This window comes from Oncorhynchus mykiss, chromosome 24, assembly GCF_057628025.1.
Source record: "Oncorhynchus mykiss isolate SJ-2025 chromosome 24, ASM5762802v1, whole genome shotgun sequence".
In the NCBI taxonomy this organism is placed as follows: domain Eukaryota; kingdom Metazoa; phylum Chordata; class Actinopteri; order Salmoniformes; family Salmonidae; genus Oncorhynchus; species Oncorhynchus mykiss.
Window position 1 is genome coordinate 10,314,955 of NC_143045.1, and position 14,249 is coordinate 10,329,203.

Here is a 14,249-nt window from a genome sequence, read left to right on the forward strand (position 1 = left end):
CAATATTACAGCCCTTAATACACAGGGTTGGGTAGGTTACTTTCGAAATGTAATCCGTTACAGTTACAGGTTACCTGTCCAAAATTGTAGTCAGTTACGTAACTTTTGGATTACCCAAACTCAGTAAAGTATTCTGATTAGATTCCGTTACTTTTAGATTACTTAAGAAGACAAAAATGTATATTACCAATTAAAAGACATGTATTGCAGGATAAATCAGTGTTAAAGTTTACATAGCTGGCCATATATGGATTGGTTATGTAGGCTTCTTCTAACTCATGGCTTTCAACTACATAAAATAATACGATAACATTTTCTTCCATAGTTCCATTACTACAGATCTTCCTACGGTAGCCCACGTTATCCTTCAATATGTGGCTGTCTCTCCTCATTATTTCTCAAAGAAACAAAGTGAAATAGTTCTATCATGAGACCAATCATTGATCGTTTCATCTTGGGCTGATGATTTTAGATATTACTTTTTAAACGAAGCACACAAGCCGTATAGGGAAATGAATTGTTTAAAGTGAAAAATATTAGTATTCAAATTATGTCAATAAAGACCCATTCAAAATAATTTGCTCTTTTGCTTTATCATTTATTATAGGCTATTTTTATTAAAGGCTCTTTTATATTTTATTACCCGTGAATAGAAAAACTACTATACCCACAATGCCCCGTGCTGAGGTTGTGCTTGAGGGAGATGCTCAGCTCAGTTACGAGATGATGCAGGATTGATGGAGGAGGCGGGTGAATGCGGGAAGGTAGCGGAGAGAATGCACAGAGGAGAGATGCGGATTATGGTGGCCTATATGACTGGGATTTTTAGTGGCGTGACAGAACGATGATCGTACGGGTAACGGGCCTCTGGATTATTGATATTGGGACCTCAGACTTTTTGTACAACCTCTAATTCATGCGTTTTATGATTTATTTTACTATCAGCCTACTTGCGCAGTTGTTGATTTCATTATACTGAATTTGATTGTTTTGTCAACAGCTATAGACACATGGATATGTCTGTTGTTTATCTAAGATTTAGTAAATTATAGTTTTTTTTCTTCCATACATTGAGGACAAGGTGTATGGCCGCTGCAGCGCTCGATACCACACCATCTATACACACGGACAGATATTCAAATCAAGTGGACTCCGCTGTCTTTTAATAAAGATGTCAACATTATTACATTATGGCTGCAACTGCCAATTTTTGTAGCATCGGCGTTTGATCTTGGTGCCATAAACAACAGTTCTGCAGCATTTCTAATGATACCAAACTGAAAGGAGACGGTCGAGTGCGCAAATTAAGGGTCCTACAATTTATAGCCTAAAATAACATTTCAAAATGGAGGCACTCTGTCCTCGTTGGATGGTATTTTTATGGACGATTGTCTGCCTATTTGTGGGTGTCAGCTTCGGCACCAACGAGGCCGAAATTGAACCAAACACCTCAGGCCCTCTGGCTATTCACTTCCCACTGCGACAGGGCCCTCTCTCCGAGCCCCAACCCCAGCATTTGGCTCGGCACCGCTCCTCGAGGGCAGCGCGGAGGCGCAGAGGAGTCGGTGGCATCAATTTCGTGGACATGATCGACAACCTTCGTGGGAAATCCGGACAGGGCTACTACGTGGAGATGGCAGTGGGTTCACCGCCACAGAAGGTGACACACTCTTTCCCCCTCTCAATTCAATTCAAATGGCTGTATTAGGGAAACGTATGTTTACATTGCCAAAACAAGTGAAATAGATAATTAACAAAAGTAAAATAAACAATACAAAATGAACAGTAAACATTACACTCACAAAAGTTCCAAAGGAATGGAGACATTTCAAATGTCATATTATATCTATATACAGCGTTGTAACTATGTAAAAATAGTTTGAGTACAAAAGGGAAAATAAATAAACATAGATATAGGTTGTATTTACATTGGTGTTTGTTCTTCTCTGGCTTCCCTTTTCTGCAACAGGTCACAAATCATGCTGCTGTGATGGTACACTGGTATTTCACCCAATTGATTTGTTTTCAAATCTTTTGTTGGTGTGTAAAATCTGAGGGAAATGTGCTTTGCGGACTCTTCTCCAGGTGTATCTCTCTGTAGGTGTTGGCTTTTTGTTATGGAGGGTTTGGGAATCGCTTCCTTTTAAGTGGTTGTAGAATTGAATGACTCTTCTGGATTTTGATCATTAGTGGGTATCGGCCTAATTCTGCTCTGCATGCATTTTGTTGTGTTTTCCATTGTACACAGAGGATATTTTTTCCGAATTCTGCATGCAGAGTCTCAATTTGGTGTTTGTCCCAGTTGGTGAATTCTTGGTTGGTGAGCGGACCCCAGACCTCACAACCATAAAGGGCAATGGGTTTTTATAACGATTCAAGTATTTTTAGCCAGATCCTAATTGGTATGTCATATTTGATGTTCCTTTTGATGGCGTAGAAGGCCCTTCTTGCCTTGTCTCTCAGATTGTTCACAGGTTTGTGTGAGTTACCTGTGGCGCTGATGTTTGGGCTGAGGTACTGTATGTATAGTTATTTGTGTGCTCTAGGGCAACGGTGATGGAATTTGTATTAGTGGTCCTGACAACTGGACCTTTTTTGGAACACCATTATTTTTGTCTTACTTTGTCTCTCTCACTCTCTCATTGACACGCCCATTCAGTTGATCCTGTCTGCCATTTTGCTCACCTGTGCCCTTATATCCTCTGCATTGTGACAGGTCAAACCTACCCTCCCATCAAACCTTTGATTAGTGGAAGCAGGTGTTTAATTGTAGGGCAAAAACTAAAATGTGCACCCCCTTTGGGTCCCCAGGACCAGAATGAAGAAACACTGGCCTTGGTAAAACCTTGGTAACCTGGCCTCTAAAATGACATATGGTGACAAAGAAGAACAACAAGAATAAATGTGTGTGTCTCTGTTCTTGCATGTGAGAGAAGGGAGAAAGAAGGAGAGAATGAAGCCTTTAATTCTGCAGAGAGAGAGAGAGGGGGGGAAGAGAGATAATTACTAGTGTGGTGCAGCTAAGCAGCTGCAGGGTACAGACTGGCACACCACAGGGATTACTGTGTGACAGAGCCAATGTTATGCCCTGCCTAGGACACTCTCATTGTGCCACTGCGAGGATAAACCATCACTGGCTTCCATCCACTCACTAACATTTAGACTGAACAAAAATATAAATGCAACACGCAACAATTTCAACGATTTTACTGAGTTACAGTTCATATAAGGAAATCAGTCAATTGACATAAATTCATTAGGCCACATGGGAGCCAGGTCCACCCACTGGGGAGCCAGTCCCAGCCAATCAGAATGAGTTTTTCCCCACAAAAGGTCTTTATTACAGACAGAAATACTGTGACTGCACATTTGGCCTTTTATTGTCCCCAGCACAAGGTGCACCTGTGTAATGATCATGCTGTTTAATCAGCTCCTTGATATGCCACACTTGTCAGGTGGATGGGTTATCTTGGCAAAGCGTAAATGCTTACTAACAGGGATGTAAACAAATGTGTGCACACAATTTGAGAAACATAAGCTTTTTGTGCGTGTGGAAAATTTCAGGGATCTTTAATTTCAGCTCATGGAACATGAGGACCAACACTTTATATGTTGCGTTTATATTTTTGTTAAGTATAGAAACATTGATACAAATACAACCATAGAGATAGATCCAGTATTAATAATTATGTATATGACGCACTAAAAGAAACATAACAAAATATTTCCCTCATGTAATAGAAGAGAATTCTATTACCATATTGCTTTGATACAGTAATACAAACCAAACATGTGTCACATAGGCCTACTGAATAGACTACTTACTATAAGACTCAAATGTGTGAATGTTACAGTAACTTCAAGATGTAAACTGTATGTATCAATTGTCACAGAGTAGAAGTGCTGATCTAGGATCAGGTCCCCCCTGTCCATCTAATCCTATTAATTGTGATCTAAAAGGCTAAACTGATCCTAAATCAGCACTCCTACTCTGAGACGCTACATACCTAAGGCTCCTGATATAATATCTTCTAAAATAATAGATGAGGTTTGCGACAGGGATTCTAGACTTCTGCCAGAAACAGGAAGTGTGGCAGGGTTGTAGAAGGTCCGAGGTGTGTGTGTGTGTCAGGATGCAGCCGGCCAGGCGTCTCTGGTGGTGTGTGTGAAAGGGAAGCAGGATGCAGGCAGGACAGATCAATTGTGAGGCGTCAGCGTATTCCTCACCAAAATTCCTCACTACACTACAATCAGAGTGAAAGGAAGAGAGCACGCCAAGAGGCTGACCGAGGGAGAGTTTATGCAGGTTAAAGTTAAAACACTCTTTACAGCAATGCTAAGGTTTATCTTTATTTATTTCAACATGCAAATAGGTCCACACAGACTGTTATGCATAATCTCCCTAGTAACCCTAATTGATTTAAATTGGATTTGTGTTTTCCCAATAATTCATTGCAATGCATGGCTTGGTGTTTTTGATGTGTGTGGAGGGGGTGAATGTGGTGTGGTGGTAGGGTAGGGGCGTAGTTTCAGCTAAACCCAGGGAATGGATGGCAGAGGGACATTCTCCTCCAGGGAATGTTTAGAAAATTAAAGCTCATCTACTGCATTGCTACACAATTTAAAAAACTCTAAAACTCTATTTGGAGCGCAGCAAAAACAAGCTAAAATGACTCCAGACATTATCAGCTTGTTGCTGTGGCTTCATTCACCTCTGTCAATAGGGGACTGAACGTTCTAGAAACCAGTGGAGGCTGCTGAGGGGAGGACGGCTCATAATAATGGCTGGAACAGAATAAATGGAATGGCATCAAACACATGGAAACCATGTGTTTGATGAATTTGATACTATTCCACTGATTCTGCTTCAGCCATTACCACACGTCCATTCTCCCCAATGAAGGTGCCACCAGCACTCCTCAGGTGCTACAAACACGTCATACAATAATTAGCTGCTACGCACTGGCTCAGCACCAGGATTTAAACTCTAGTTTAGTTTCATGTCAAGTCAGTCAGCAGTTACCTAGGCAAAGTCATCTACTACAGCCATCTTTATCTCTGCACTGTTTTGAGAAAAAAGTTGTGCTGTTCCCTGCAGCTGCGTGATGCGCTCTGCATAAAGCCAGCTAGCCAAACAAAAAGCCTTCCCTCCTGCTCCCAGGTGTCTGCATGGTCCTGAAGTCAGGCCTGTAGTTCTGCTAAACTGCATTTTAATTTTTAGCGTTTAAAAAAAAAGTTTTATGTTAGTAGCCTATTTTAAATTGTTTGTGTTGTAGAGTATGGTGAGTGCCATACCCTATTGACACCCCTGTGATAGAGCATTAGAAGATTACATGGATATGTTTATGGAACAGCAGGGTGCATGTGACGAGTGTGTTTCAAGTGACATGTTTGTGTTGGTGGGAGAGTGTGTGTGGGACCAGGTGAGAGACTAAGGCAGCGGGCTGGGTGGGGGTTCTTCCAGGCACGCAGTCCTTGAGGCTCTTGGCTCTGCCACTGAGAAGAAGAACATTCCTGGACTGTGTCCCAAATGGCACCCTATGGGCTCTGGTGCCTGGTGAGGATGCATCCCTGGATATTTCAGGAGCATATTCCAGTAGCAGATCTATTATTGATCAGGGTCCTTCTGGTCACCAAAGAGACAAAAAAACATGGCTGCCAGTCTGATTGACTCACTGACTGCGCAAAATATGATACTCGCACCGAAAGGAGAGGGAAGGAGGTAGACAGAGAGAGAGAGAGACAGAGAAAGAGGGCAATCTGAGAACAGCCTAGGGGTTGGATGCAAAGGAAAAGGAAAAGAGAAGGACATTTGGAGCATAATAAATACAATACACAGCAACTGTCAGTAACATAATGCCAGGAGATGAGAGAGTGAGAGAGAGAGAAAGTGACTAAATGGCTGAAAAGAATAAGTGTTTTTAGCAGCAGCTACAGGGAATCGTTTTATGAACCGGCATGGCTGTCTCCAGGGTAACAGAGAGAGTGTCCTTATAGTCAGTGTATTTCAATGTATTCTGTCCTTTAACCCTGGAAGACGCAAGAACGCACACACACACCTACATATACCACATACAGTTAAAGTCGGAAGTTTACATACACCTTAGCCATGTACATTTAAACTCCGTTTTTCACAATTCCTGACATTTAATCCTAGTAAAAATTCCCTGTCTTGGTGAAATGTCAGAATAATAAAAGAGCGAATTATTTATTTCAGCTTATATTTATTTCATCACATTCCCAGTGGGTCAGAAGTTTACATACACTCAATTAGTATTTGGTAGCATTGCCTTTAAATTGTTTAACTTGGGTCAAATGTGTCAGGTAGCCTTCCACAAGCTTCCCACAATAAGTTGTGTGTATTTTGGCCCATTCCTCCTGACACAGCTGGTGTATCTGAGTCAGGTTTGTAGGCCTCCTTGCTCGCACTCACTTTTTCAGTTCTGCCCACAAATTTTCTACAGGATTGAAGTCAGGGCTTTGTGATGGCCACTCCAATACCTTGACTTTGTTGTCCTTAAGCCATTTTGCCACAACTTTGTAAGTATGCTTGGAGTCATTGTCCATTTGGAAGACCCATTTGCAACCAAGCTTTAACTTCCTGACTGATGTCTTGAGATGTTGCTTCAATATATCCATATACTTATCTTTCCTCATGATTTCATCTAGTTTGTGAAGTGCACCAGTCCCTCCTGCAGCAAAGCACCCCCACAACATGATGCTGCCACCCCGTGCTTCACGGTTGGGATGGTGTTCTTCGGCTTGCAAGCCTTCCCCTTTTTCCTCCAAACATAACGATGGTCATTATGGCCAAACAGTTCTATTTTTGTTTCGTCAGACCAGAGGACATTTCTCCAAAAAGTACAACCTTTGTCCCCATGTGCAGTTGCAAACCGTAGTCTGGCATTTTTAATGGCGATTTTAGGGCAGTGGCTTCTTCCTTGCTGAGCGGCCTTTCAGGTTATGTCAATATAGGACTCGTTTTACTGTGGATATAGATACTTTTGTACCTGTTTCCTCCAGCATCTTCACAAGGTCCTTTGCTGTTGTTCTGGGATTGATTTGCACTTTTTGCACCAAAGTACGTTCATCTCTCTGAGACGGAACGCGTCTCCTTCCTGAGCGGTATGACGGCTGCGTGGTCCCATGGTGTTTATACTTGCGTACTGTTGTTTGTACAGATGAACGTGGTACCTTCAGGCATTTGGAAATTGCTTTGATGGATGAACCAGACTTGTGGAGGTCCACAATTCTTTTTCTGAAGTCTTTGCGGATTACTTTTGATTTTCCCATGAAAAGCAAAGACGCACTGAGTTTGAAGGTGGGCCTTGAAATACATCCACAGGTAGACCTCTAATTGACTCAAATGTTGTCAATTAGAAGCTTCTAAAGCCATGACATAATTATCTGGAATTTTCCAAGCTGTTTAAAGCCACAGTCAACTTAGTGTATGTAAACTTCTGACCCACTGGAATTGTGATACAGTGAATTATAAGGGAAATCATCTGTATGGAAATAGTTGTTGGAACAATTACTTGTGTCATTCACAAAGCAGATGTCCTAACCGACTTGCCAAAACTATAGTTTGTTAACAACATTTGTGGAGTGGTTGAAAAACAAGTTTAAATTACTCCAACTTAAGTGTATGTAAACTTCCGACTTCAACTGTATACCCACTGAATACCTGTTACAACATATAGGCCTCGCTTTGGAAAATTGCCCAGTGATTATGTAATAGGGTTTCAAAACAATGACAACTATGTTGTGTTTGTGTGTTTGGGAATCAGTTGAATATTCTGGTGGACACGGGCAGCAGTAACTTTGCAGTTGGGGCAGCTGCTCACCCTTTCCTCTGCAGATACTACCATCGCTCACTGTGAGTACCATGGGATCTTATTACGATACACTGAAAGTGCTCCATCTTGAAAACTTTACTGCTGACATGCACAATGCTTTGGGACCATATCAACAGTGGACTGATGGACAACATACTAAAATATTTTTGTTGAGTAAACTATCCCTTTAAATATGATATTAAATATGAATCCCATTGAACAGTGAATCTCAGTGGAATCTCTCCCTTTTAGATGGCCCTGCACACACTTCCCTTGGTGGACTTATATAGTAAGCACCTTTTCTCCCCTGTTGTTCATAGGTCTAAATCCTACCGCGACCTTGGGCGCAGTGTCTATGTACCCTACACCCAGGGCCGCTGGGAGGGTGAGCTGGGCACTGACCTGGTATCTGTGCCGCATGGCCCCAACGCCTCGCTCCGTGCCAACATCGCTGCCATTACCCAGTCGGACCGCTTCTTCATCAATGGATCCAACTGGGAGGGCATCCTGGGCCTGGCCTACGCCGAGATCGCTCGGGTGAGAGGGGGGAAGAGAGAGGCAGGGAAAGGGAAATGGGCTGGGTTGAAAACACATGGGTGAGATGGGCTTGAGGGAGAGGGAGAGGGAGGGAGAGAGCGGGAAACAGAGAGGGCTGAACAGAGATTGCCTGGGAGGGACGGAGGGAGGGATCAGCAAGAGGGTCACTGGTGAGGGTGGAGAGCCAGCGCTATACAGTAATGTGGAAAATGCACAGTGATGGATTTGTTAAGATACAATGTAAATTTAGGCTTGCTGTCAACAAGATGGCTAAAATAATCACTTTAATATAGCTATCCTTTTCCCATCTTTAAATCCTTTCTAAATCACCACCCCCACCCCCTCTGTTTAGCCTGATGAGACACTGGAGCCTTTCTTTGACTCGCTGGTGCGGCAGACCCCCGTGCCCAACCTGTTCTCCCTGCAGATGTGTGGCGCAGGGTTCACCCAGAACTACAGCCTGGGCAGTGCCACCGTGGGCGGCAGCATGGTGAGAGAGAATAGACATACTGTAGATAGGAAAAGGCACAGACACATTTTCTGTTTGAGGGAAATACACAGAAGCGGTGTGTTGTGTTAGTGTAACCAAGAGGGTTATACATAGAGATTGTACAGTATGTGCCAGGCAGGCAGGCAGGTCGGTATTGTTTAGCTATAATCGGTATTACAAAGGCAATATGAGATGGAAAGTGTGTTGAGAGTTTGGACCCAGCCTACGATACTGTTTGATTGCTGTTTTCTTAGATCATTGGTGGAGTGGATTCTTCTCTCTATGTTGGGGACCTGTGGTACACCCCGATCCGCCGGGAGTGGTATTATGAGGTCATCATTGTGCGCATTGAGGTCAATGGTCAGGATCTCAACATGGACTGCAAGGAGGTGAGATACTGTGTGTTTTTCTGATCAACCTTCAATCAACATCTTCCTCCCTATATCGTTCCACTTTCTCTTTAATATATTCATATAATATATGCTCTTTAGAAGACACTTTTATCCAAAGCGACTTATAGGCATGTGTGATTACATATTAAGTATGGGTGGCCCCTTCTCTTTTCATCTTTTGTTTGCTCCTGGATTCTCATTAGTTAACCCTGAATATCTGTCTGTTGTTTACCTTTTATCACTAATAATGGCGCAGTAAGTGACAGTGAATAAATAATGACAATTTGCTTCCTCTCTGTTGGCTTGTGTCTCTATCAGTACAACTATGATAAGAGCATTGTGGACAGTGGCACCACTAACCTCCGGCTCCCTCGCAAAGTGTTCCAGGCAGCCGTGAAGGCCATCGAGGCAGCCTCGTCTGTGAGTCCCTCCTCATACCTCTTCTCATCTCTCTCTCACTCCCTCTCTCTCTCTGTTGTTTTGTTCTCTCTCTTCTTTCTCGCTGCCAGTTTCAGCTAGTGTCGTGTGAAATCCTTTTTGTCAGGTCTAATGTCTGTAATAGTTTCATGGCTATAATCTTTCTCTAGCTTCTGCAATTGCTAAATATTCTTTCTACCCTTCTCTCTGAAACACGCGCACGCACGCGCGCACACACATACACAAACCCCATGTCTCCATATCAGACGGAGCAGTTTCCCTCTGGGTTCTGGTTGGGGGAGCAGCTGGTGTGCTGGCAGGCGGGCACCACCCCGTGGCACATCTTCCCTGTCATCTCGCTCTACCTCATGAGTGAGAACCGCAACCAGTCCTTCCGCATCTCCATTCTCCCACAGGTAACAGTGTCTGTCTGTGTACTTACCTGTCATTGAATACAATAGGTCTTCATCATTCAGTGAATCAACTCAATGAGGTAGTGATGATCCTCTCTTAAACTCCTTTAACTTTTTATTCAATTTAGATGTGTTGAGAACTACAGACAGTATTTGATGTACCGTCCATTGTAGGTGTCCTCTGCTGACTCGATGTCCACTGTCTCTTTGTGCCCCCTGCAGCAGTACCTGCGACCTGTGGAGGACGTGGCCTCTGCCCAGGAGGACTGCTATAAGTTTGCCGTGTCCCAGTCCAGCACGGGCACCGTCATGGGCGCCGTCATCATGGAGGGCTTCTATGTGGTGTTCGACCGCCAGAGGAAACGCATTGGGTTTGCCGTCAGCACCTGCCATGGTGAGGGGGGGACGGAGGGACGTGCATTCGGGAAAGTATTCAGACCCCTTGACTTTTTCCACATTTTGTAACGTTACAGGCTTATTCTAAAATGTATTAAAAAAAAAAAATTCTCATCAATCTACACACAATACCCAATAATGACAAAGCAAAAACTGTTTTTTAGACATTTTTGCAAATGTATTAAAAATTAAAAACAGAAATACCTTATTTAGCTTTTGCTATTAAACTGGATATTGAGCTCAAGTGCATATTGTTTCCACTGATCATCCTTGAGATGTTTCTACAACTTGATTGGAGTCCACCTGTGGTAAATTCAGTTGATTGGACATGATTTGGAAAGGCACACACCTGTCTATATAACGTCCCACGGTTGACAGTGCATGTCAGAGAAAAAAAACAAGCCATGAGGTCGTAGGAATTGTCTGTAGACCCCGAGACAGGATTGTGTCAAGGCACAGATCTGGGGAAGGGTACCAAAAAAATTATGCAGCATTGAAGGTCCCCAAGAACACAGTGGCCTCCATCATTCTTAAATGGAAGAAGTTTGGAACCACCAAGACTCTTCCTAGAGCTGTCCGCCTGGCCAAACTGAGCAATCGGTGGAGAAGGGCCTTGGTCAGGGAGGTGACCGAGAACCTAATGGTCACTCTGACAAAGCTCTAGAACTCCTCTGTGGAGTTCTGTAAAGAACCTTCCAGAAGGACAACCATCTCTGTAGCACCACCAATCAGGCCTTTATGGTAGAGTGGCTAGACGGAAGTCACTCCACAGTTAAAGCCACATGACAGCCCACTTGGAGTTTGCCAAAAGGCACCTAAAGACTCACAGACCATGAGAAACAAGATTCTCTGGTCTGATGAAACCAAGATTGAACTCTTTGGCTTGAATGCCAAGTGTCACGTCTGGAGGAAACCTGGCATCATCCCTACGGTGAAGCATAGTGGTGGCAGTATCATGCTGTGGGGATGTTTTTCAGCAGCAGGGACTGGGAGACTATTCAGAATCGAGGGAAAGGTTAACGGAGCAAAGTACAGAGAGATCCTTGATGAAAACCTGCTCAGGACCTCAGACTGGGGTGAAGGTTCACCTTCCAACAGGACAATGACCCAAAGCACACAGCCAAGACAACACAGGAGTGGAATCGGGACAAGTTTCGAAATGTCCTTGAGGGGCCCAGCTGGAGCCCGGACTTGAACCCGATCGGACATCTCCGGAGAGACCTGAAAATAGCTGTGCAGCGACGCTCCCCATTAAACCTGACAGCACTTGAGAGGATCTGCAGAGAATAATGGGAGAAACTCTCCAAATGCAGGTGTGCCAAGCTTGTAGCGTCATACCCAAGAAGACTCGAGGCTGTAATCGCTACCAAAGGTGCTTCAACAAAGTACTGAGTAAAGGGTCTGAATACTTATGTAAATGTGATATTTCAGTTTTTATTTTAAAAACTTGCACACAAAAAAATACTAAAAATGTTTTTGCTTTGTGTGTGGATTTACGAGGAACATTTTAGAATAGGGCTGTAACATAACAAATATGTAAACAAAACATTATGAACACCTGCTCTTTCTATGACATAGACTGACCAGGTGATCACTTATTGGTGTCACTTGTTAAATCCACTTCAATCAGTGTAGATGAAAGGGAGGAGACAGGTTAAATAATAATTAATTTGTGTGTATGTGGGTGTGGGTGTGGAGACATTTTGTTGGTCCCCAAAAGGTCAAATTCTATTTCTAGGGGGTTTAAGGGTTAAGGTTAGAATTAGTTTTAGGGTTGGAATTAGGTTTAGGGTTAGGAGCTAGGGTTAATTTTAGGATTAGGGTTGGAGTTAAGGTTAGGGTTAAGGTTAGGGTACGGGTTAGGGAAAATAGGATTTTGAATGGGACTGAATTGTGTGTCCCCACAAGGTTAGTTGTACAAGACTGTGTGTGTGCCTGTATGTATGTATATTGCTGATCTGTGTCTATTTCTATGCCACAGTGCACGATGAGTTCCGCACAGCCTCCGTTGAGGGGCCGTACCATGGCGTGGACCTGGAGGACTGTGGCTACAACATCCCGCAGACGGACGAGTCCACCCTCATGACCATTGCCTACATAATGGCGGGCATCTGTGCCCTCTTCATGCTGCCATTGTGCCTTATGGTGTGCCAGTGGCGCTTTTCACGCTGCCTTCGCCCACCTGGATTTGGGGACTTTGCTGATGATATCTCACTCCTCAAATGATAGAGAGACATGGACATACTGTACACAGGAGAAGCAAGCCTAACAGAAATGGAGATGGTGGCTTTGCTTATTGTTGTTGAGTGAGCATCAGCCTCATTGAGTAATGCAGAAACAGATTAGTATGTAGGATGGTGTTGGTTGTGGCTTGGGCGGGTAGCACAATGACCAAACAAGCCAATGGCCATTTACTTTGGATTCATCAAAGGTGGATATACCAGCAAGCTGGGTTAAATGGCTTCCTGGATTCAGTGGACAACTTTATTGATATAATAAGGGCATGATATAAATATACAGTACGTATAGGTGTGTGTGAGTGTTTGTGATTGTATGAGGTGTGTGTATATGTATGTATGTGTGTTTATGGATCACATGTACAAATTAGATTATCTAGAATTTAAGGATGGACCTGATCATTGAATATATCAGATTTGTTTGATTTGACATCAACAGTACCAGCTAAGGAACGCTAATCATAAGTGCTAATTGGGTGAACTTTTCAAGAGTGAAATTAGCACTCAAATATCAGATGCAATGAACTTTTATGGTGAAGCCATGTTACTTGGTGTGCATTAAAAAGCTAAGATTATGTATTTAATACAGTTAATATCAGATATGGCACTTTTATATGGCTCTTGTTGATTCAGTTGGTGCATTACCTCACTGCTAATGAATGCACTAATTCACGCAAAAAAGAAAAGCACGGACACACACACGCAATGATTCTCCCACACATACAGACGTCTTCAAAACCTCCAAACAGCTTGAACATCTCAGCCAACCCCTCAGCAGCTTTATACAAAAACTCACCGACACAGACAGTAACACGCATATTCATATTCACATATTCATATTCAGTCAACTGCACTATCCCTATGGTGCGCTTGAATATCAATAAGTTGTGTTATTGTTACATAAATGAACACAATATTAAGACGTCTCAATGAGGGACAGATTCTACTTTCATCGACCTGCTGTAAATACATCTGAAATGTATATCTGTCAGATGCACTGACCACAGACTACGAATAAATAAAGTAACAAATATAACAGAATCTGTGTCCTGACTTTAGTTCCCCTTCCCTGATGAGTGGGATACAGACATCTGGACTTATGTCACTGTTGTTTTTAAATGAATCCTGTATCCTGTATTGCCGCATTTCATGTAGGTTGAAAATAGTCAAGGTCTCTAAGTAATGGACCAAATATGGCAGTATCATGATTAGATGTATTTTTCAAGAATCAATGGAAATATACACAGAGTATAGAAAACATTAAGAACAGCTTCTCTTGCCATGACAGACTGACCAGGTGAAAGCTATGATCCCTTATTGATGTCACTTGTTAAATAAACTTCAATCAGCGTAGATGAAGGGGAGGAGACAGGTTAAAGAAGGATTTGTAAATCTTGAGACATGGATTGTGTGTGCGCCATTCAGGGGGTGAATGGGCAAGACAAAATATTGAAGTGCTTTTGAATGGGACCTCAAAAGTTTCCTGAGTGTATCAAGAATGGTCCACCACCCAACTTGATACAACTGTGGGA

The 14,249-nt window shown here is 42.9% G+C and overlaps 1 protein-coding gene across 2 annotated transcripts; it reads left to right on the forward strand.

The window, feature by feature from the left end:
• Positions 1 to 657: 657 nt before the first annotated feature.
• LOC110503676 (beta-secretase 1) lies at positions 658 to 13,755 on the forward strand. Of its 2 annotated transcripts, none has more exons than XM_021582129.3 (9): positions 658 to 1,660; positions 7,788 to 7,876; positions 8,156 to 8,372; positions 8,725 to 8,862; positions 9,117 to 9,251; positions 9,573 to 9,674; positions 9,938 to 10,087; positions 10,307 to 10,478; positions 12,462 to 13,755. In XM_021582129.3, exons 1-9 carry the CDS (start codon positions 1,346 to 1,348, stop codon positions 12,704 to 12,706), a joined length of 1,563 nt encoding a protein of 520 aa, XP_021437804.1. In that variant the 5' UTR covers positions 658 to 1,345; the 3' UTR covers positions 12,707 to 13,755. The 2 variants fall into 2 exon arrangements, with proteins under 2 accessions (XP_021437804.1, XP_036817388.2); XM_036961493.2 differs by lacking the exon at positions 658 to 1,660 and adding an exon at positions 7,171 to 7,321.
• The last annotated feature ends 494 nt before the right edge of the window (positions 13,756 to 14,249 follow it).

Excerpts from the sequence above, each read along its gene's own strand:
- LOC110503676 (XM_021582129.3), top strand. The coding sequence starts at position 1,346 with ATGGAGGCACTCTGTCCTCGTTGGATGGTATTTTTATGGACGATTGTC. Across the intron at positions 1,661-7,787 it reads TGGGTTCACCGCCACAGAAG|TTGAATATTCTGGTGGACAC; the intron begins GTGACACACTCT and ends TTTGGGAATCAG. Across the intron at positions 8,373-8,724 it reads CCTACGCCGAGATCGCTCGG|CCTGATGAGACACTGGAGCC; the intron begins GTGAGAGGGGGG and ends CCCTCTGTTTAG.